The 22,493-nt window shown below is 41.4% G+C and overlaps 2 protein-coding genes across 3 annotated transcripts; both read right to left on the bottom strand.

Moving 5' to 3' along the window:
* Nucleotides 1-2,995: 2,995 nt before the first annotated feature.
* Nucleotides 2,996-6,246, bottom strand: LOC120550671 (gap junction delta-3 protein-like). Its single transcript, XM_039787322.1, has 2 exons — nucleotides 6,075-6,246; nucleotides 2,996-5,671 (listed from the first exon to the last, which is right to left on the bottom strand). Exon 2 carries the CDS (start codon nucleotides 5,463-5,465, stop codon nucleotides 4,599-4,601), a length of 867 nt encoding a protein of 288 aa, XP_039643256.1. The 5' UTR covers nucleotides 5,466-5,671; nucleotides 6,075-6,246; the 3' UTR covers nucleotides 2,996-4,598.
* Nucleotides 6,247-6,930: 684 nt separating this feature from the next.
* On the bottom strand, nucleotides 6,931-22,238 carry top2a (DNA topoisomerase II alpha). 2 transcript variants are annotated; one of them, XM_039789225.1, is made up of 35 exons: nucleotides 22,058-22,238; nucleotides 20,835-20,981; nucleotides 19,255-19,345; nucleotides 19,052-19,115; nucleotides 18,745-18,890; nucleotides 18,216-18,313; nucleotides 17,909-18,121; nucleotides 17,244-17,417; nucleotides 16,812-16,913; nucleotides 16,572-16,709; nucleotides 16,339-16,477; nucleotides 16,083-16,240; nucleotides 15,023-15,148; nucleotides 14,783-14,893; nucleotides 14,281-14,386; nucleotides 14,038-14,147; nucleotides 13,729-13,821; nucleotides 13,523-13,637; nucleotides 13,292-13,413; nucleotides 12,782-12,930; nucleotides 12,439-12,670; nucleotides 12,197-12,331; nucleotides 11,825-12,025; nucleotides 11,458-11,653; nucleotides 11,053-11,144; nucleotides 10,804-10,950; nucleotides 10,619-10,702; nucleotides 10,138-10,347; nucleotides 9,836-9,956; nucleotides 8,882-9,055; nucleotides 8,298-8,493; nucleotides 8,151-8,206; nucleotides 7,935-8,054; nucleotides 7,459-7,688; nucleotides 6,931-7,339 (listed from the first exon to the last, which is right to left on the bottom strand). In XM_039789225.1, exons 1-35 carry the CDS (start codon nucleotides 22,073-22,075, stop codon nucleotides 7,190-7,192), a joined length of 4,764 nt encoding a protein of 1,587 aa, XP_039645159.1. In that variant the 5' UTR covers nucleotides 22,076-22,238; the 3' UTR covers nucleotides 6,931-7,189. The 2 variants fall into 2 exon arrangements, with proteins under 2 accessions (XP_039645159.1, XP_039645158.1); XM_039789224.1 differs by having other exon boundaries at nucleotides 8,882-9,058; nucleotides 22,058-22,237.
* Between the last annotated feature and the right edge of the window lie 255 nt (nucleotides 22,239-22,493).

The following is a 22,493-nucleotide window of genomic DNA, read 5'->3' as shown; positions in this document are numbered from 1 at the left end:
GTGTGCTCTTTTTTAAAATGTGCAGCTCTTTAGCTGCTAAATTCTCCATTATGTTCACAAGCTAGTTGCAACTGTGTCTGTCTGCTGTTTGCCGCTGGATTGTACTTCAGAATAAAATCACTGGTTGTTTTTTTAGGCCTTTTGGGCAAAATATAATGAAGCTGCCATCTGTCGTCTGCTCTGTGCACCTTATGGCTGCCTAAAGGTAAAAAAAGATACATGCAATAAGATTGGGAGAAACTGGGAGATCGACAGGGGCCCACAGCTCAATTTTGCCCATGGGCCCCCTAGTGGGCTAATCCGACCCTGACTCTGTGTAAATACACCAACACCAACATATCAAGACATCAGGGCAGGGGTTCGTAGGTACGAGAGAGTAGTTGTTGACATCTGATAGCCAGCAGGTACTCATGCTTAGAAAGTGAAGCAGAATGCAACACAGCACGGACCAATGTTAATATTCAGCATATTTAGAGGGATAACACTTTTTTTTACATGTCATGAAAATATTCTGTAAAAGACTATGTAATGTGGTACTTAATGTATGGAAAATGAAAACAGTGTTCAATTGGTACACTTTCAATTAATTCCAAATATCATCTGGAAATCCACAACCACTATTATTATTATATATTACTATAACTATTCATTTCCTGTTTGTTTTTTTAAACTCATATAAATGAGTGGATACTAACCATGTGTACTGTCGCAGGAAAGTGTGACTTTATTTCTTCAAATTATTAGTCACAAGTTAGTCATTTCTGGGGAACTATTTGCAGAGTATTAAAATAAAAAATGTAAAGACTGAAGTGTTTGCATCAGTAGTGTTTGTTCTTACAGGGACTGGAATCAACATTATTGGGTAATTGGTGAAACTCAGGCCAGTAAACAAGCGGCTTGATTTGCTTAGAACTGGGCACTGTGCCGTAAATAAACCAAATCACAGAGAAATGCAACAGAGTAAGCTGCTGATGTTTGGAGCAAAGATAGCAAACTATAGGAGCGATGCCTCTTGAATTTCCCCTTGAAAAAGAAAGCTTCTTGTCAAGTATGATCGACATGACTTAGCAGAATGTGAGATGCTCAGAGACCACGTGGAGCTGTCAGTCAGGGAGGTGTGTACTGAGAGAGCCTCCATGGAGCTGACTGGGGGCACAGGTGGAGCACAGGGAGCCCCTTAAGTGTCTCATTCACGGTGGAGGGAGAATGGAAAGAGAGGAGGAGGAGGAGGAGGAGGAGGAAATGGGGTGGAGGGTAGACGCAGAGAAAGATGTTATCACTTCCATCTCCTCCTCTGTGTTGTTGTGAAGGGAGTCACTGAAAACAGATGACCTACATTGTCTTTGAGACAGACTCCAGCAGAAAAGACAGAGTGAAGTATATGGAAATGCACAGAAAGAGAGAAAAAGAGATCCTCAGGAGGAAGGTATGGAAAAACAGAAACAGGCAGACTTCCATTTTGACAAGGCAGACATGAAAAGATAGATGCATGCAGACAAAAGGAAACAGGGAAAGTTTCCACTGTAATCCTCTTCCTTCCTTTCTTCCCTCTCGAGTGGTTATATAAAACCCATCTAGAATTCTGTTCTATGCACATCAAAGAGCCTGTACTGCTTTGCAATCTGCATATATGGTGTGTCCAGGGAACAGTAGGAGGTGTGTGTGTGTGTGTGTGTGTGCGTGCATGCATCTCTGGGAGGAATGTTTGAGTCAAAAATAAGCTTCTTTGGAGAGTATGTAGATTACTTTGTGTTTAGATGAGCCACTTGGATCTGTGATTGCTTAAGTCTTCAAACAACAATCACATTTGCTTCATGTGAGAGGGCTCTCGCTGCAAATACAGCAGTAACCATTAAAAACAAAGAGCTAGTTTATTCAGTTGGCGTGATGATATGGGCTACATGAACAAACAATGGCAGTGCCATACAGAGGTCTCAAGAAACTGGGACGTGTGGATGCCATCAGTGTAATAATGTGGCTGCAAATGAAGTCATCTTGCTGATGTGAACTTTTATAATTCAAGTAGGCCTGGTTTTCTGTTCCACTGCTGCCACCTACTGTTGACCAAATGCACTTAAAAGAAGGAGGCAGGGAATAGTCTTGGCTTTTCTCGATTCTTGAGTGTTTGATGCTGATGTTATCAACGCATTTTCACCAAATATTCTTACAGAACATACTCAGTAAATTAACTATTAGTGTTTTATCAGGATTTTCACATGATTTTATATTGCGTTTTCGTGTTTTGATGCAGGCATTATAATGGTTTCCTCAGCAGCGGAAACTAGGGGTGCACGATTCAGAAAATGTCACGATTCGATTCGATATTGATTTTTAGGCTCAAGATTCGATTCAAAATCGATGTTTTTATTCCAAAACGATTCTCGATTAAAAAACAAAAGACTCAGGGGCGCCCGGATAGCTCAGTTGGTAGAGCGGGCGCCCATATATAGAGGTTTATTCCTCGACACAGCGGCCCCTGGTTTGACTCCGACCTGGGGCCCTTTGCTGCATGTCTTCTACTGTCCTATCCAAATAAAGGGTGAAAATGCCTATAAATATAAGCTTATATATATATATATATAAATAAAAAAACATTTGCGAATGTGAATTGATTTTTTTGCACACCCCTAGCGGAAACATTTAAGTATCTTAACATAAACATGAAGTCCTCCCAATGTTTTGGTTTAGGTAATTAACTTTTAACAGGGACAGAGACAAAGGGACTATCAGGTTGCAAATATCTCTTCCAGACGTGTTTTAAGATATTTTAAAATACAAAAACTTTAATTCTTAAAAGCACATCTTATCGCAAGATAACAACTGGCTTCCAAACGTGTTTTGATGTCACAAATCCTGCTCGTACATGCACGTCTTAAACTGAGATTTAAGGTGGTCGCAGAGAATTTGTCCCCTTTGGCAGATGAACGTGAAATCAGCCTTTTAGTGTCAAACTCTGCACAAACGGCCAAGTGAAGCGAACAATAAGCAAAACACATTTTTGAGTAGAGGGGAACTTTAATATTCATGTTCTGCAGGTGAAGCGTAGTAAAGTGGCGTTGTGATTAAAAATGTTTAATTAAAAATGGGATTACAAAATATGGAATTTGCTACATGCAGGATGAACATAGCAATATGTAGCTTCGTGTTCAATAGCCTGCACTCAGCTTGTTTCTAAAATTCAGTTTGACAGATTAAAACTGTCTCAAACAAACGGAAACAGCGTTGGACACGAGTCATCTCCTACTATGTGACATGCTTTGCACTCAACTGGCCTATTTCAAAAATACGGTAAGCATAACAATCTGTTACTGAAGTGCCAATAGAAAATTACATGTCAGTCGCCAAACATAATGAAATGGGTTAACATTTATAATATTTGGTAAAAAGTGCAACATCAGGATGAAACATCATTGATCTCACAAAAGGCAGTTGAAATGTATTTCTTCCCAAATCCCTCCTGGATACCTCTCACATGTATTTCTCAGAGGAGTCATGGCGCGTGGCCAGCCATAATAGGTTACGGCGCCCGTGGAGCCGTTTGGGGGTTCAGTGCCTTGCTCAAGGCGAACTGGCACCTCTTTCGCTACCAGTCATACCAGACTCGAACCGGCGACCCTCCAGTTCCCAAGCCAAGTCCACATGGCCGTGATCATGTCAAAGATACATGTAGCAACATATTCACTGATATTAACGCCTCAATCTAACTTACTTCTCTGTCATAACGGTCAATGCAGCGGACCATACTTAAAGACATAGTTCGACATTTTGGGATATACGCTTATTTGCTTTCTTGCTTAGAGTTAGATGACAAGATTGATACTGCTCGCATGTCTGTCTGTGTACATTAAGTCTGAAGCCGCTGTTAGCAACCGTTTAGCTTAGCTCAGCACAAAGACTGGAAACAGGTAGTCCAGAAAGTTTCTGCTCGCGCCCAAGAAATATTCATGAAGCCATGACATTGTTTTTAGATGTAGGTTGGACAAAGCCAGGCTAGCTGTTCTCCCTTTTTCCAGTTTCTGTGCTAAGCTAGGCTAACTGGCTGCTGGCAATAGCTTACACTAACCGTACGAACAACGACTGGTCTTGAGCTTCTCTAACTCTCAATAAGAAAGAAAGCAAACATACGCTAAAAACAAGTTCAGAAATGTCTCTCTTTTGTCTTCATTTATAGATTTTGACTTGGCTGTCCAAAACCACTAGAATAACATAAACTATTTGTCCCGTTAAGAAGGGTGTGCCAAAGCGATGTGCAATCAGTTCTCTTTTAAACAAAAGGACCAATCAGTGGTAAACAAGTGCATCAAGTGTAATCCAGAGTCGTTTTTCCTCCTGAACTGTTTATGGTCTGTAATGATTCATGAGAGCAAACAAGTCAACAATGCGTCCGCCTTATCAGGGCCATCAGTCTTGTCGTTGCTCGTTTCCTGATCCGATGACTGTCTCCAAGGCATTTCCTTATGACAGTACCATCATGAAAACTCCTTTCCTCATTAACTGTGAACTGTGAATACTTTTTAAGCATTATTGTATGCAGGAATTATCGTTATAACATTTAGATCAAAAATAAGTGATTGCAGCGTGTTTGAATCAAGGCCGTCTCACACCATGAATGTCCTTGTGCTTACATATTTGCCTCCCCTGTGCTTGTGGCCGATGCTGGAGACCTTCCTACTGGCGCTGCTCCTCAGTGATCCTCCTTTCAGCCTCGCGCTACTGGGCACGCTCTCTGAAACCGTCTTCCCTCGAGGTTTCCCCACTGTCTCCGGCTCCTGTTGCTCCATGTTGTGGAGGTTCTGGCAGACGCAGGAAGGCTCCGGGGTGGAGGGCTGCTTGCTTGGGCAGAACCACTTCACGGAGCTGTAGAAAAGCTCTGCACAGCTGGAAATCGCCGATATCAACCCTACGACGAAGTAGAAGCAGAGGAAGACTGTTTTCTCTGCAGGGCGGGAGGTGAAGCAGTCCACTGTGTAGGGGCAAGGAAAGCGGTTACAGGGATACTGGGACTCCACCTTGAAGCCGTAGAGCAGCCACTGGCCCACTAGAAACCCAATTTCTGCCAATATGCGGAAGGCCACATTTACAAGGTAAAGCCTCCTTAAATGGATCTCTTCTCTGTAGTCCTGGCGGCTAAATTGGCTGGAATTGGAGCGGCTGGCCCTCTTCTTGTGATGATGCATGACATACATGAGGAAAACCAGAGAAGGTGTAGCGATGAGGACGATGTGAAACACCCAGAATCTGTACTGGGAGATGGGGAAGGCCACGTCGTAGCACACCTGTTTGCAGCCCGGCTGGAGGGTATTGCAGGCAAACTCCTCTTGCTCATCATCAAACAGGTCACTGGCTACAGTTCCTAGGATCAGTATCCGAAAGACAAGCATGAGTAAGAGCCAGAAACGACCAAGCATCGGCGAGTGGGCCTGGAGGCTATCAAAGAGTCCGCTGAGGAAGCCCCATTCACCCATGATTGCAGCGCTGCGTTGGGTATGGCCTCCTGGAAGTCTGGAGATATATCCGCCTGTCTGTCTCAGAGCAAATGTCTCTGGTTAAAAAAAGAAAGTAAAATGGATCTTATCTCAAATTCATGACTCATTGTGAGACCAGTCTTAGGTCAAAGGTTGGTCCAGGGTTTATGCGCCTACAGCGGTGATAGGGTTGGCATTCCAAAGACCTGAAACCAAAAATAAAATGTGATTATACCACCTGCAGTAACAGCAATACAAGCACATCACTCAACACTGGCCTATATTGAACCCCCCCCCCTTATCTCTCTTCTTCTTCAGGTTTCATCTAACACATGATCTTAAAGAGAAAACAGTTGAACCCCACAACAAATTGCCATTAATGTTGGTTACTCGCCACACATTTTAACTTCACTTTGAGAGCACAACGGTTATGAATAGAGCCTGGATCAGCTACAAGCTGCCAATTGTGGAAGTACAGTGACTGGTGGAGCCACTTGCAGGTCTGAAACGTTCCTCAGATACAGCATTTAAGAACAAGCCATTGGCAGAAAGATGACAACAGGTTCAGCCCATTTTAATTTCCCTAATGCAGAGATGTGCCAAACCTACCCTCTTTGATAATCCTTAAAAAGTCCCGTTTCGGCTCTTCTTGTTTGTGTTCTCCCACTCTGATAAATCAAATATGAACAGAATTGCGTCCAAAGTGTTAAGCTCATGTGCATACCCGTTTCTATTCCTCTCACTCTCTCCAAGTGGCATGGGATTGAGGTTTGCCGGGGCTTATAATTGAGAGGGCGGCAACAGTTTAGGAAATTCCTGCTACATCCTAATCTGCATCCATCAAGGCTTCCAAGTAGAAGTGATGTTTACACAAGAAAGGAAAACTCTTGAGCTTTTCAAAGAGCTTCCTAAATGGCAGGAAGAACCCCATACCACCAGACGAAATAGACAGAACACGCAACCTGTAACCAATCGTAAATGCAGTAGGCTTCATTCAGTTCACCTGACAATTTTTTTTTATCTTTGAAGTTCAAGATTAGTTTTTATGTAAGCAATAAAGTTGTTATGACTGCTTCCTGGTGATGATGTGACTTTGGACTGGTTTATCAATGTCTTCAAACGCTTATTTATCTATACCCTTTTAATGTAGAAATAAAATATTACTTACCCTTTCAAAACTCCCAATGACCTGTTCTAAATGACATCACAGTATATCTCACGCTCCTCATTTCAATACTGACAACCTGACTTACAGACTGATGACAGATTTCACTCAACATTAGCCTTAAAGCAAGTAACAAATCCAAGCACAATCAATACAAACAAGTTAACTTTATTTTTCTAAATATAAAAATGAACAGCCACTGAAATATTTACAAGACAAGACAAACAACTGGATTACAAAAGACATTTCAAGGATTACAAAAGACATTTCAAGTAAGTAAGACTAAAACTAAACCTGCACACAGGTATATTGCAGTCTATGCATTAGGCATACATTTACATTCTTTTTTTTTTTTAACTTCTCTTTGATGAGAAACTTGTTTTTACTACCATGTATCAAAGATGTTTGCAGAGGTTGCACGTCTATTTAAGTCACGAGCAGTAAATGCAATCATCTTTCGATAAAAACGAAGCCAAATTAAATCACAAGGTACGAACTATATGTATAAATGAGTAAGAACCGGTCTTTAATACAAAATCTAAAACTGACAGAGTACAATTTAAAAGCCTTCATCTGAGTCGGAGTCCAGGTTGTAGGTTACAGGTTTCCGGGCACGTGAGGGTTTGTCCCGCGCCGCCACGGCTGTGGGAACCGCTGCCTCCTGGTCCGAAACCTGGAAACTGTCGTCCTCTTCCCACTTCTTGGTTTTCTGCAATAACAGAAAACATTCAGCTATGAATATTGTTCAAAGTGACTTAAAATACCTAAATAAATAAATATGGAGGGCTCTTTTAACCCCTCAAAACGGAGTTCCGTGTAGAAACTGACCTTGTTGGCAGTTGTTTTGGACTTGAGCCGTGACATGAGGTTGTCTGAGCTGCTGTCCGAGTCGTCACTGGAGAGCGGTTTCCGTTTGAGAACGGGCTTCGTCTTTGTAACTGGAGCTCTGGCTTCTCCCTCCGAGTCACTGGAGTCAAATGAAGGGGCCTTCTTGGCAGCCGCGTTGGACGCAGGTTTGGATTTAGAAAGAGCATCCAGGATGGAGGGCTGCTTCACATCTACGAGAAGTTAACAGGAAAAACAACTAACCGATGACGGAAGGATGCATTTAATTTCTCTCTTTTTTTATCATGGGCTTTAAGTATCCAATCTCCATGTGCTTACCACTAACCAGAACAACTAGACTTACAACTTAACTTGTTATTGGTACCGTTTGATGAGAAATCAATGACCGCAATATTATAACTTCCGAACTTTAACCTGTTTCAACCACTGAGCTGGCCCTTTCAGGCTCGTCTAAATACCTGCAGCCTTCTTCTTGGATGCAGCTGGTTTCTTAGCAGCAGCAGCTTTCTTGGGTGCAGCCTCCTTGGTTTTACGCTGAACCGGAGCCTTGGGTGCAGGCTCTTGATCATCCGACTGAGCTGCAAAGTACCACAAAGAGCAATTAACTAAACCTCAGACCCTTGGCCCAACATTTCTGAAGCTCATCACACGGATGGTCCCATGAAGATACTTACAGCTCGACTTGGTGTTAGCTTGCTTGACTGTCGATGTGCTCTTTGCCATTTTCTTCCTGCATAGGAATGGCAAAATTTGATTTCAGGTAAACAACTTTTGATGTGAAAAAGCTTTATACAACAAGTTGTTTGTCGTTTCGTGCTCACGTGGGTACTGGAGCTTTGGGAGGTGGGGCTGGAGAGTCCATGTCGCTGTCATCCGCAGGCTCTGGGGCAAAGGTGGCATCATCATCATCATCATCACCACCACTGATAACCGCTTTCCGTTTTGGAGCTTCCTTCTTCCCCCAGTCATCAAACTCATTCTCACTGTCACTGTCGGACATACTGTACTTCACCGCCGCTTGAGAAATAAGTAACAGAACGGTTTGAGTTAGCAAAGCGGCCGTGTGACTCAGGCTTAGTAGTAGTTAAGTCCTCCTATAATAGATGAATAACCACACAGCTGTTGCAAAGATCAGTTTAGCGGGGAATTGAGATAGGAGAGCTAATTAGCTTCAGGAAATGCATCGTTATCGGTGTTTTGACATAAAAACCCAAACATTTGTAGAGTGATTAGATCTCGTCTCACTGTCTGGGTAATGCAGGATAGAATAGTGAGGCGCCAAGTATTCGGTATGTATTTAAGCAAACAGAGGCTTTTCATAGGAGGACAATAGATGGGAAACATAATAGTTACACCTGTCTATCTATAAGCAATAATAGCGGTCAGGGTCATGCAGTAGATTTACCTTTAGTTTTGCGTTCGGCCAGCTTCCTGGGGACAACCACTTCCTCTGTCTCCATTTTATCGTCGGACAGATCGCCAGTCTCTTCACCAGACTCCTCATCCGACCACGGATTCTTCTTGGGCTTCTTGGCAACAGGCTTGAACTGAAGAGTGCTCTGCCTGCCGGTCTTTGATGCTGCTGCAGAGAAGTGTGTTTCTTAGTTATCTTTAATATAAATGCAATGCAGCTTCATTACAGTCAATACATTTACAAAAAAAAAGTAAAATACACGTTGTAATTTACTGTCGCCAATTACTTATAATGGTCAAGGTTTTTGGTCATTTATGTTGTGAATGCTCTGATATTCCAGCCCCCTAAACTATCCACCGTGGGCTATGCCTAATTCACACATATCCAGTCTGTTACCATTCTACAAACATCCAGCAGAAGTCTGTCAAGCAGTATGGCATGTCCCCTGAGTCAATTTGGAATAATAGTGGGGATGTGGAGTAATTGCTGTGGTAAAAATCAGAAATTTAAGGTAGTAGATATAATAAACATAAGGTATGTAGCCTTCCATTTCATCTCTGAAATGCATAGTAATTCATCTAGCAGGTGGACAGCTTGGCATCAAAAATCTAAATGTTTGCTTTTATTATGCACCGAGGTTGTGGAAGTGCAAATTATGCATTTTCTAGGGTTTACCAATACCATTTGGTTTGGGTCCGGAGCTTCGGTAATAATCAACAGCGAAATATTCTAAGCTTTGATGGGATTCTCTTATACTACAGTATTGTTGCTTGAATAGTTAAATAAAAAGACAATTGCATGCAATATGCTATTTTTAGAAAAAAATTTTTAACAGACTTATATAATCGTAAGTTTGGTCAAATCCCAGTGAAACACCTCTGAACCTCAGACTGTACTCAAAATCAACTCAAGATTGGTCAGTGTAACATTTTCAGACAGTCTCACCTTTTTCCTTTGCCTGGGTTTTAGTTTTCTTGCCCAGTCGTGCAACCAAGCCAACCTCCTCACTCGGCTCTGTGTTCTCTGCATCTTCTCCAAACTCCATCTTTATCACTACATCATTACTCTACAATTACAGAAATGAGGTCAAACTAAAGGTTACTTTCATTTGGAGTCTGTGCTGTACCAAACAAATGTTCCAAGACACAGATATTCTCACAGTTGGGATAACTGACTACAAACCCAATAAACTACAAATAACTTAAAAGGCAGACTAAGAAAACTGTTTTTTTTTTTAAAAGACATACCTTAGGTTTTCTGCCCCTCTTGCCTTCTCCTTTCTTAAGATCAGCCTTCTTGTTTGCCTCAGCTTTCATGGCACTGGTAATGCGTGGGACAACGCGGCGTCCCTGCGGCGTGGGCAGAGTCTCCTGCTTCACCTTCATCGTTTTGCCTTTGCCAGCCCCCTTTTTAGCAACAGGCATGGCATCATCCTGCTTTTCTTTTGCCTCAATAATCTGAGCACAAGAGGAAACAAGATCAGTAGATTATTCAGGAGGGGAAAGTTCGGCAGTGAAAACCGAATAGAACCAGAGGTTTGGATCAGTGCTCAACATGCTCATACAGGATTGGCAATATGACTGTCAATTAGCAAATTATATTGACGATCTATCTTAAACTGTGGTGGACATACTGTAATTGACCATATGTGACTTGAGGAGGCGTGCTTGGATGTATAGAAATCCACACTCAAAGTATAGAATGTGTAGACCGATAAAGAGCCAATACCTCCAGTTCCTCGCAGAAAGCAGCGAGGTCTTCCTTCCACAGGTCTGCTGGAGCTTTCTTCTTCAGGGTGTTCAGCTCTGTCAACTATAAAGACAGCACTTGGGAGTCAGATAATAGCCCTAAACCAATGTGAAGTTTTAATTTGAACCATCAATACGATTGCAGCATAGCTGACAACATCACACCTTAGCATCCCTCTGTTTGCACAGCTCATCTTTCTTCTCTTTGGTCAAGAACCACATGGGCATGCTCAGCAGGTAGTTGTAGTCAGGCCCGCTGGTATCCTCCTTCTCCGTTCCCTCCTCCTCTTCCTCTGTAATCTCCTCCTCATTCTAAAGAGCATGAACACAAACAATGTTATTTGCTCAGGTGGAGGCCGATTATCTAGCACTCCTGATTAACGTAGCCGAAAGCCATGCGACTCAGTGTCCCACCTTCTCCTGAGCCTCTTTCCAAGCCTTGACTGGGTCAGAGTCGTAGCCCATCTCCTGCAGCATGCGAATCAGTTCCTTCTTTGGCTTGTTCTCTACAAGTAGAAGAACCGTATCAATACTTTAGATCAGGGGAAATTGAAACACATTCTAGGTCTGCACAATTATGGCTAAAATGATAAATTGCAACTGCCATAAATACAACAATGTCAGAAGCTGTTCCTAATGGAAAATTTAAATAGCTTTTCCTTAACATTTCATTTTATGGCTGAATCTTGCACTATATAATTATTCACCATTATTGGACAGTAATGTAAATATACAAACCATGTATCTTTGTTTGTTTCAAACAAGAAATTAAAACGCAGCAGTTTATGCTTTAAAAAAAAAATGTAACAAGCTACTAACCAATGACCAAGGTGCCCTGGATTTTCTCCAGGATGAAGCGGGCCTGGTTGGTGAGTTTAGCACCCTCTGCTCCCAGCATGCCAACCAACCAATCCTTTCTCAGCACATAGTACTTCATCCTCAACTCAAAGAAGTCCTTGAGAATATCCTGCACGGAGTCATACTTCTTCAGGCTGCCCACATGGTCAAACAGAACCTAAGAAAAAAGGGAAAATAAGACAGTTTGGAACAGGTTAAAACTTTTCGTTAATGCTTGAGATTTCACATTTAAAATTAAATTAATAAATAATTAAAAAAGTACAAGAAGACTTGATCCACCCTGAGTCGCCAAAACATAAGATAGGTGCATATGCATGGCAGCAGTTACCATAGAATTGCAGGTGAGGCTGTTCTGAAGTTTGAAGACTTTGTGGAGGCCAGCCGCCTCCGCCTCACTCAGCTTCTCTGGTGTCATCTTGACCACAAAGCGCACGGTGGTGTCCGTGTGGTATTCCTTGTAGTCTGTGATCAGAGGAGGAACCTTCTCGGTGCCATTCATCATTGGCTCCAGCACGTTCTCCTTGTAGGCCTAGACCACAGAGAAGAACGTGAAATAACATGTAGAGGTCATTAAAATGGTCGCAAAAGTACTTTTAAAAAAGTAATTTAATTTGGGTCCATGCTGAAAACGACATCAACGTACATGATGGAACATCCTGAACACATCCCTAATAGGAGGGACAAAGCTTTAGTGACTAACCTGTGTCCAGGTTTTGACAGGCAATTCAGAGATCTCAATGGTGGTGGAATCAATGATGGCCACCTCTCCACTGTTGACGTACTGGTTGTCCATCACCTTCTCAATTGTGCCTTTGAAGCCTTTGTAGCTTGGAAGCTTTGAGAGAGAAAAAAAATTAAAAAAGGCACTCTCATTATCTGATTTGTACAGCAGAAGACACAAGAAATCATTCTCAGAAAGCATCAGCCATTTCCTGTCCTCACCATGGGCAGAGGCTCATCGCCATTGAGCATACGGTGGATGTTGCTGATGATCTCTCTTAAGTCGAAGTTGGGGATCTTGCTGGACCAGCCTGTGCCAATACCTTCGGAGCCATTCACCAACACAGTGGGGAGGATGGGCATGTACCACTCCGGCTCAACACGCTGGTTGTCATCATAGTTGTACTTTAGCAGGTTGGCATCCACAGCTGGGAAAACGAGGCGGGCCAGAGAGCTGGAAGGACAGAAAGTTGGGTTAAACCATGAAATTAACTTTCACATTCTCAAATGTGTGCAGGAGGCCTGTAGCTTCAGAATAATCGTAGTTTGTAAGGAGGCTGCCGACCTGAGCATGGTGAAGATGTATCGAGGGCTGGCAGAGTCCTTGCCACCATTCAACCTGGTTCCAAACTGACCCAGTGGCTGCAACAGGTTCAAGTTGTTGCTTCCCACAAAGTTCTGGGCCAAACCAACAATGGTCATCATCAAAGAGACCTGAAAAAATGGACAGTTCAAGAGATTTAATCTTAATATTATCACAAATGCTAAATAGAGGTATAATATTAATTTGCTATGAGAGGTTGTTTTGTTCGCTTATTGTACTTCAAACTAATAACATTCAATTAACTCAAAACTTTATTAATCTGGTCAGGTGTTGCAGAAGACAAGATGACAGTATCAATTTCAAATCAATGTAAAAGTTGAAGGCAAACATATGAAAGCTACAATTGGCAGTAGCCAGATATCAAAGCAACAGGCTACTTAAGACACCGAAGGCTTCTCAGAAAGTAAAAAAAAAATCATCAACATTGTAAACCAACGCCGAAAATCCACTCAAAGTGTAATGTCACCCCACCTCTCCGTGGTGGTAGGCTGACATCTCAGCCACCGAGCCAGCCAACTGGGCCACCTTCACCTCTCGCTTGTCGTTCCTCTTGAAGCAACAGAACAGCACTTTCCTCTGGCCTGGTTTCAGACCTGACATACACACAAATGCAGACACACACCAAATCACTCTCATAACAAGTAACATAAGTGTTTAAGGAGTTACAAATGTGCTCTTGGTGATCATAATCATTTCTCGCACCATCCACTAGGCAGGGGATTGATCTCTCATTGTCAGAGTTGGAGAAAAGTACCAGCTCCTTGTTGACAAAGTCGTTATACGAGAGGGACTTGGTGGCCTGACCGTACAGGTAATCCTGTGAAGAGACGGCAAAAGATAAAGTAAAACTAAACATAAAACAATAATAAAGCACGTGAAGTTCACCAACTGTTGGGACTCTTGGTTACCTCAGGCAGGTTGTGAGCCCTGCGCTGGCGCCTGTTGACCATGAAGTTGGTCAGCCACTCTTTCCGCTCTTCCACCTTCTTCTTGCTAAAGGCCTGGGCATAAAAAGAAAAGAATCGGACATTAACACTTTGACTGCTAATTATATCCTAGCCAGGAAGTTTGAGATAACTTATAGTGCATGCTGCGATGGGTTTACAAATGCACTACGGGGTCTCACAATTACATTTCACGTGATCCCCCCCCCCCCAGTGCATACTATACATTTAAAATCGGCTGTTAAATGAGCCAAGCAGACGGTAACATCTTACAAGGGTGATAGCTTCATCGTCTTCAGGTCCAGAGTACTTGAATGGGATACGGTGTCTCTGCATATCAGAGAAGTACTCCTTGGCTTCCTGCGATGTGCTGGTTCCCAAACCTGGATGGACAAAGGTCACAACATTTTAGAGAGAGCCATTATAGTGGCACAAGACTATCCATGACATTGGCCAGGTATGAAGGGTTGCTTACTTGTATGTTCTTTACTACCATACACGGGTTTTGTAACAAACCTTTGTAGTATTTTATTTTCCAAGATTTGATGTTGGACTGGCTGTCCTTCCATTCGTTGAATTCAGGGATACTGTAGAAAGACAGCGCTGTTTTCTTGTGAGATGCCTAAAGAGAGGGAAATAACAGCAATCTGCAATCACTTCTCATCTTCTCACCTAGTGATTTAACGGGCTTACATGGTTGGCAACAAAATGGTAAAATAAAGATAGGATATGACCACCATCAAAAAAAGGATTCATGAAAAGTCTGATGTTTTATTAATGGTAGAATTGTAAAAGCAAGTGTTCTGTGGTTTTCACACCAGATGGCAGTGTGGTTGCAAATTCAGGGAGACTACTCAAAGTTTGGACCTCTATCAGGGCTAGACATCACCTTTGTTTCAGATAACATGCTATATCCACAATTTTACTAGTTTCCTTAAATAATCAAATAAAATAACTTGACAACAACAGCCCAAACATCCAGTGGTTTCAGTGTGAGACTTTTAGGGAGATTATGTACCTTGATGATGGGGGTGATGAACTCTTCCAGGAAGTTGTGGCGCAGCAATGATGGCCAGTTATGGTGGATGAAGTTGATTAGAAGGCCCTTAATGTGGGAGCCATCTTGATCCTGTCACAATCACAGGAATACAGTAGTCTAGTCAAATGTAATCGGTAAAGCTAAAGATTAATACCACTTAAACAAATAGAATAGATGTCTGAGATGATAATGCAGATCAAATGAAAACCCCTGGCACACCTGATCGGTCATGATCATGATCTTGCCGTAACGCAGAGTCTTGAGGGATTCTGGGTCGCTGTAGTTCTTCTTGTACTGAAGGCCAACGATCTTAATGATGCTGTTGATTTCAGCGTTCTCCATGATCTGTTGAGGAAGATTGAACATTTTTTACTCTCAGCTGTTTGCTACAACACATCACAAACAGATGATGCCCAATATGGTTCTCTGATTGAACCCATTGTTATGAAGCTATTGTTCTGCATTCTAAAAGGGCTTCTCACACAGGGAGTGACACTTCGCCTGCGTAGTCGCGTAGATCTGCTGGGTCTACTACGCTTCTTACATGAAGGACAACGCTCCACAATTAAACACCAGGAATGTGTGGTAACCATGGGGATTCTGTGCACCACTGTATCACTGCCATACAACGGAATGAGTTTAGTTGACTGTGGTATCATATATGCCCAATTACAGATTGATTTATAACAAACAGTAGCAACACTAGTCTTTCCTTACCACGGACTGTTATTGTTGATAGCTTAAGTTAGCTAAATTAGCATGGTCATAATTGCGGACGATAAATTCAGTCTTGTGCCAATGCTCTGACAAGCAAAAGCCCCGATGTCTATGTCCTGATAACTGTTTATAAAACAGTTTTATATTTGAGTGAACTCACAAACAGCAAGAATCTGTCACTTGTTCATTGCTTTGCGCGGTGCGTCGCTCGCGTAGGGAAAAGTTCAACACAATTCAACTCTTGTGGCGGGCGGACGTGTATGCGTGACGAGCACGAACGAGATAGTTTCACGGGATAGCGCCTGCTTGTCACGTCGCCTGTCAAACTGCCTGCGTCTCCCTACCTGCCCGCTCGCTTCTCATTGAAAATTAATTACAAAGCACAACAATCCCCTCCCCCCCCTGTGTGAAAAGCCCTTAAGACACTATTAATATGATATATTGTTAATGTATCGGTGTCCATCCAAGGTAAAGATAACACTGATCTATCTATATGACATATACATCTGCAAAACCATGCAGCTGCCATATAATGACTGAGGGAAAGTGCTGTTGGTCTAACCTGTTTGAGTGAGGCCTCCCGGACGTTGAGCATTTTTCCTCTGAGAGGGAATACGCCATAGCGGTCCCTGCCGACCACTCCCAGCCCAGACACAGCAAGCGTCTTGGCCGAGTCTCCCTCAGTAAGGATCAGTGTGCAGCCACTGGAGTTCTTCCCACCTGCCAGAGAACAAGGTTACTGCAGGATGATTGCAGCTCATTTGCTTACTCATGGGGATATATTGTACAAAAGAGAAAAATGGCATGGTATACAATACCTGCATCGTTGGCATCGTCCAGTTTAGGCACCCCTTTGATTTTTGTGTGTTTAACACTTGAGCATTTCTTGTTGAGCTGGGTTTGAGCCTTGAACTTCACCCAGTTCATGATACTTTCCACAATCCCACAGGATGTGGCCTATGGAGAACAGAAAATAAAGACAAATTTGTGAGGTCGGAATGATTACACTTCTCTGGGTGATCATGCAATGCCAGTGGTTCTTCATTGGCACCTCTTTAATGAACTTGGCGCTGAGAGGACAAGTGGACCCAAAGCTCTTCTGCTGCAGTGTCATGTTCTCTTTGGTCTGAGAGTCAAAGGTGGGGTTCTCAACCAGACAATTGACAAACAGCCACAGGTGGTTCTTGACCTGGATGGAGCAGGAGTGGAGCATACTCAGTTACGCATTCTGCTACCAAGGAATATTTAGAATATTATACTTGGATCTGAGTTCACAGTACGATGACTGCACCTGGAAAGGCTTGACGGCAACCCCAGCTTTATTCTTCTTCTTCACCACTTCAATGAGCTTGGCAACCACCTGGTCAGCCACGTAGTCGACATGCCTCCCTCCCTGAGGTCCAGAGGACAAACAAGATCCCATTTACAGAATAAAAAGGACATAAGTCTTCATCATAGTGACACAAAGTGGCTGGGAGAGCAGCCAAACATATACTCAGCTGCCAAAAAACCTGGTCTACTAGTTCAGTCAGCCTTAAAATGCTCAATAGCTGCACTCTGATGTAACAGGGCTGACGAATTAAGATAAAATTGGCACTCAGTATTCCAACAGACTACTTAAGACATGTAATTACTGGTGTGGCATTGAGGTCATAACCCAACCACACTGTTACATATACAATAAAATGCACTACAAAAGTAATCTAATACACTGTGACGTTACCTTGGTCGTGGCAATACTGTTGACAAAGCTGACTTGCTGGAAACCTTTCTCACTCATGGTGAGGCAGACCTCCCAGCGCTGGTTGACGACCTCGTGGACCACGCTGAGGGCACCACCAAGCTCGTCCACCTTGTCCTTCAAATACATGTCCACGTAGCTACGGAAACCTGTAAGCTGGAGTACAAGAGTGGCCTTAGTCTTGATCACAAGATTTACCCCTACAGGCTTATGCAATGATCAGTAAAATCATAAACAGTTAAAACTCAATAGGCAATTCAAATGGTTGAAAATGAGTGGTATGGTTATTCCCGTATGTACCATTAAAAACCCTAACTCATGCATCAAAGCTAGTACAAGTTTAAGATGAGAAATGCCTTAATATGTAGAAGTCTAAATTCCAAGAAAAGAAATGGTTACATTTTCAAAACGTTTTCTCAGCTGGAGATAAGCCGGAAACTTAAAAATCTGCTTCAAAATTTAGAATTAAGTTTGTGACAAATGACAATGTTTACAAAGTTAATTTTCAATCTAATTATTGATATTTGAAAAAGGACAAATAAAAGCCATTTCTAATTCAGTAAAAGATAGCTGATATGTAGGTGGTTGACACAAAGCAACAGGCGGAAAAGTGGGAGACAGAAAAGTGAAACAGCATGGTAACTTACTGGCAGCTTCTTGCCATTGAAGAACACACGGACACCCTTGGAGGATCCGGCAATGTCGTAGGCCCTCCTGGTCATCAGAGCCACTGTGTCTTTGTCCAAGATGCTCATTTTAAACTTGGCAAGATCTGGCCTGAAGGTGATGCAAGTGTATTCCTCTCCGTCAAAGGGTTTGAGATTATAATCCCCTGCCCTGCCCATGTTGTCGTACCAAGTCTGTAAAAAACATGGACATATTGTGAAATTACATTTTCCCCTTACAAGTTACAATGATTACAAAAGAGCAAATGTTCCTCAGCCTCTTTCCTACCTGCTTAAAGATCTTCTTTGACTCTTTACAGGCAGTCTCTACAGTGAACTTTTTGCTAAAGATGTTGCAAAGCTTAGCCCCATATCCATTGCGTCCACCTAAAGAACAAGTTTTGGTATGAAGATGTGGGTTAGGATACTAGAAAATTAACATTCTACTGATTAAACACCAAAAACAGCTTTAAAGATTACGACTACCTGGGTCATATGCTCATAGTTTGCCAATCCACTGTTCTGATAACATATTTGCTTCCAAATAGTTTAAATATCACATTTAACCATGGGTTTTGTTCAAATCTGTGATCATGGCTGATCGTTTAACTGCACACAAGGCTAACCCTGTTAGACTATTGTAAAGTTGCGTCTAACATTGTCTTCACATGCTAAAATCTCTGCAATTTCATTGGTAAGAAAAATGTTATCATAACCAAAAGCCAAGATGGCCTAAACTAAAAAATAAATAAAACCCAGGTTGTTAAAACATAGCATTTACATATAAATACACTATAAAATTCCACATTCAGTCTTACCAGTGACTTTCTTCTCATCATCGTCATAGTTACTGGAGGTGAGGAGCTGTCCGAAGATGAGAGCGGGCACATAGACCTTCTCCACCTTGTGCTCCACCACAGGAATACCCTTCCCATTATTCCACACACTGATGGTGTTGTTTTCACTAAAAATAAAAAAAGACACATTTCCTAATGTGCTTCTGTGCTACCAAAGAAAGCAGTTAAGCTGGATATGAGCTGGGGCTATTCTACAGCTTACAAGCAAATGGACACTGAGGCAGGATTATACAATATTTTATTATAAACACTAATATATATTACTCACACATCAATGTTGATCTTGATGCAGGACATGCCGTTATCCCTCTGCTTATTGTCAGCTGCATTTACTGTAGAAAGAATAAAAAAATAAATAAAATAAAATAAAATAATAATAATAATAATAATTGCTTCAGTATAGTAAGCCAGCACAACATTTTGTCCATTTAGAATGTACACCATCTAGAATTATGAGAGCTATTTACTCACCAAGGATCTCATCAAAAATCTTGTAAAGCCCAGGCACAAACGTCACATCACGGCAGTTCAGTCCAACATCCTCATCATACACCCACATTTGCTAAGGAAAGAAGTCAACTGGTGACTACAAAGATCACGCATAAATTTGCAGTGAGAGCAAAATTCTTCAGGAAATATCTAAAATAGTCCACCCTCAAATCAGCTCCAGGGAGATTTACCCAATGTCTTAAATCAGAGGGGGTCCTCAGAATCACTGCAGGGGGGCCTCCAAATTATTGTCAAAAAGGATTTTCCATAAATTAAGATGTTTTAACATAATTCTAACATATTATTAGCAAATATAAATCACCACTGATAATAGGCTCACAGGCAAGATAGTCACTAAAATAGTCATCTACAGATAGTTAATCCTAAGATTATTGTGCTACATGTATGTTAAACATTAAAAGATGATTTATAAAATCATGCCAACAATTATTGTTTTAAAAGCTTGGTATTCTATGCAAAAAAAGATTATATATAAAGGCTTCAGGTCACCTACATCTTATTGTACACCCAGTTTAATATGCAACTTAATTTTATACAATATATGTAGTAGGGGGTCCCTGCTTCGTCTCTCTTAACCCTTGTATGGTGTTCGGGTCTGTGGGACCCGTTTTCAATGTTTGCTAAAAGAAAAGTATGCTATTTATTATTTCTTCTAACTCAAACTTATTGGCCTTGGCTCATTTTTTGTGAAAAACATAAAAAATAACTTATTTTCAAAGACTGCACACGGTACACCCCCCCTACACATAACTATTACATATGAGGTGTTCGGGTCTACTGGACCTGAGTGTAATAATTGTAGGTGCTATGAAACTTAACGGTGTCCTCCTCCTAACTGGGCCTGCTTTGTGTGTGTGTGTGTGTGCGTGTGTCTAATAATAATATAATAATAAATTGAATTTATATAGCGCTTTTCATGGACTCAAAGTCGCTTTACAGGGCAGGGTAGATTATAAAAACATAACAAAACAAAACGAGCAAACAAAACAAGATACAGATGAAAAAGGGAGGGGGGCAGGTGGACTATGGGTAGGCTGAGGTGAAGAGATGGTCTGATGGTCTTAGATGAGTGTCTGTCTGTAAAATTGTTACATTTCAAGCACTTTCACCTGTTCTGATTAAGTCCTAAGAAATAAACAATAATGATCAAAAATCTGGTTTCTATTTTTTTTTTTTTTAAATAGAATTTCCTTGTTTTCTCACAAAAAAAGATCATACATTTGATCTCACAGGGGTAAAAGGCAAACATGAACCATAAACTATGTATGTATGTATGTATGTATGTCTCATTGGTAATTGAGCTAAAGTCTGTTAAGTATTTTTACATAAATTGTTATGGCTGTATCAATTTAAAAGCCTAATAATGTGGTGGGTCCACCAGACCCGGGAACATTGGCTGTGTAACAAAAAAAATTAACACCACACAAGGGTTAAGGGGTCCTTGGCTTGACAAATGTTTAAGACCCCCGTCTTAAATCAATAAAAGGTGTATTAGAGAAGCTATCAATTTCAAAGACAGTCATTTCTGTGTAACCTCTTACTTGGGTGGCAGGCTCTACAGAGCCAATGTAGGAGTCAGGTCGGAGCAAAATGTGCTCTAACTGAGTCTTCTTCTGATAGATCCTCTCCACTGACAGCCGCTTCGGATCTTTCTTCGTCTTTTCCACCGGCTTGTTTTCAAAGAAGGTCTGAAGCGAATGACACATGGTTATCTTTTATAATAAAGATGAATTTATCTTTTTATTTATTTTCATTTTATCTTGCATAATGGAGCAGGGGTTCTATTTGTGTTACAAGTAACCTCCATACAATGACCAATAACATCGCAATGAAACCTGCTCAAACAGCTCTACGTTGTTGTAATTACTTGAATCTTGACTTTTAATGTAGACAAAACCTCAGACAATTTGGTTAACACAAAAACGCATGTCTACTGGAAAAAAAATAAAGTAAAATCAGTGCTGTTTACAAATTAAATCTCATTGAAGTTGTTGGGATCTGATTACAATGTGTTGCTTAAGGACACTTTAAACGAGCGGATGTTTGAACCGGAGTTTACTGGTTGCAGCCATTTTTCTTTTTTCAAAAATGCCTCTCCAAAGTGAGGTCACAATACCACCAGTTTTGAAATGTAAACAGTACTGCTTTTTTTATTTTTCGATAATTATAATTAAAAATGACATTTGAGTGCAGTTCCCCCTTGTCTTTCGGACAGATTAGCGTTGACTACAACATAAGCTTAGCTAACTATTAAATTCAAATTAACATGAATCCTAAATGAATAACATTAGTATTGCGTGTGCAAGGCATACTGTGAGACAAGTAACGTTAACGTTATTGCTTAAATGGCATAGGAAGAGACGCAACGTAACGTTATCGTCAACATTCACGTTAGCTAATTAACGTTAACGGTAGCCAGATGGTTAACGTTGCTGTTATGGACCACATCGTGGCTTCTAAAAATGTATTGGCCTAACTTAGGCTAACGTTACATCACATTTTATGTCGTGCCATGTGTCTGGGAGGGGAGGTATTGGGGTACATCAAACATTGTTCTTTTCTAGACCAGTGTGTAAATGACAACTAGGTTAAAGTGTACTAAACAATGTTACCTAGCTAACTTTAACCGTTGCTAAGAAGTTTCACTGCAGCTAACAGTTAGCTACGTTAACGTTGACAAGCTACCTGATAGCTAGCTAGTTTTATAGTAACGTTAAGTTAGCTAACGTTAGCAGTAGCTAAATATCGAAGTTAATAAAGTTACCTTCAGTGGTTGAGCCATTTTTCTTATATTTACTGGTAAACCCTTGGTCTCGCAATAACTTTTGACTCCGTTTATAACTAACGTTAACTAATCAACTCCCACCTAAGTCCTAAAACTAACTTCTGTCTAGCTGCACTAAAAACGTATCGTCGCTGAATGAATCAAACACAGTTTGAAAATTCGAACCATGGATGATATATCCCGCCAGCTACATTGACCAATCAAACGAATGGCCTTCTGACGTTTCCCTCCAATGAGAAACGCAACCCCCCTTTTTTCAAATAAATAACCAATCACCGACAGCTAAAGAGGCATGAGTCCGCCCACGTTGTGTCTCATGACCAATAAGCTTCCCAAGATAGAAAAAAAAAAGAATAGAATCGTGCTTGAAAATACATTATGGAATATGTGTAGCCATATCTCTATGGCTCTGTGT

The sequence above is a fragment of the Perca fluviatilis genome, chromosome 21, assembly GCF_010015445.1.
Source record: "Perca fluviatilis chromosome 21, GENO_Pfluv_1.0, whole genome shotgun sequence".
Classification (NCBI taxonomy): domain Eukaryota; kingdom Metazoa; phylum Chordata; class Actinopteri; order Perciformes; family Percidae; genus Perca; species Perca fluviatilis.
This window is presented reverse-complemented; position numbering and strand designations above follow the sequence as displayed.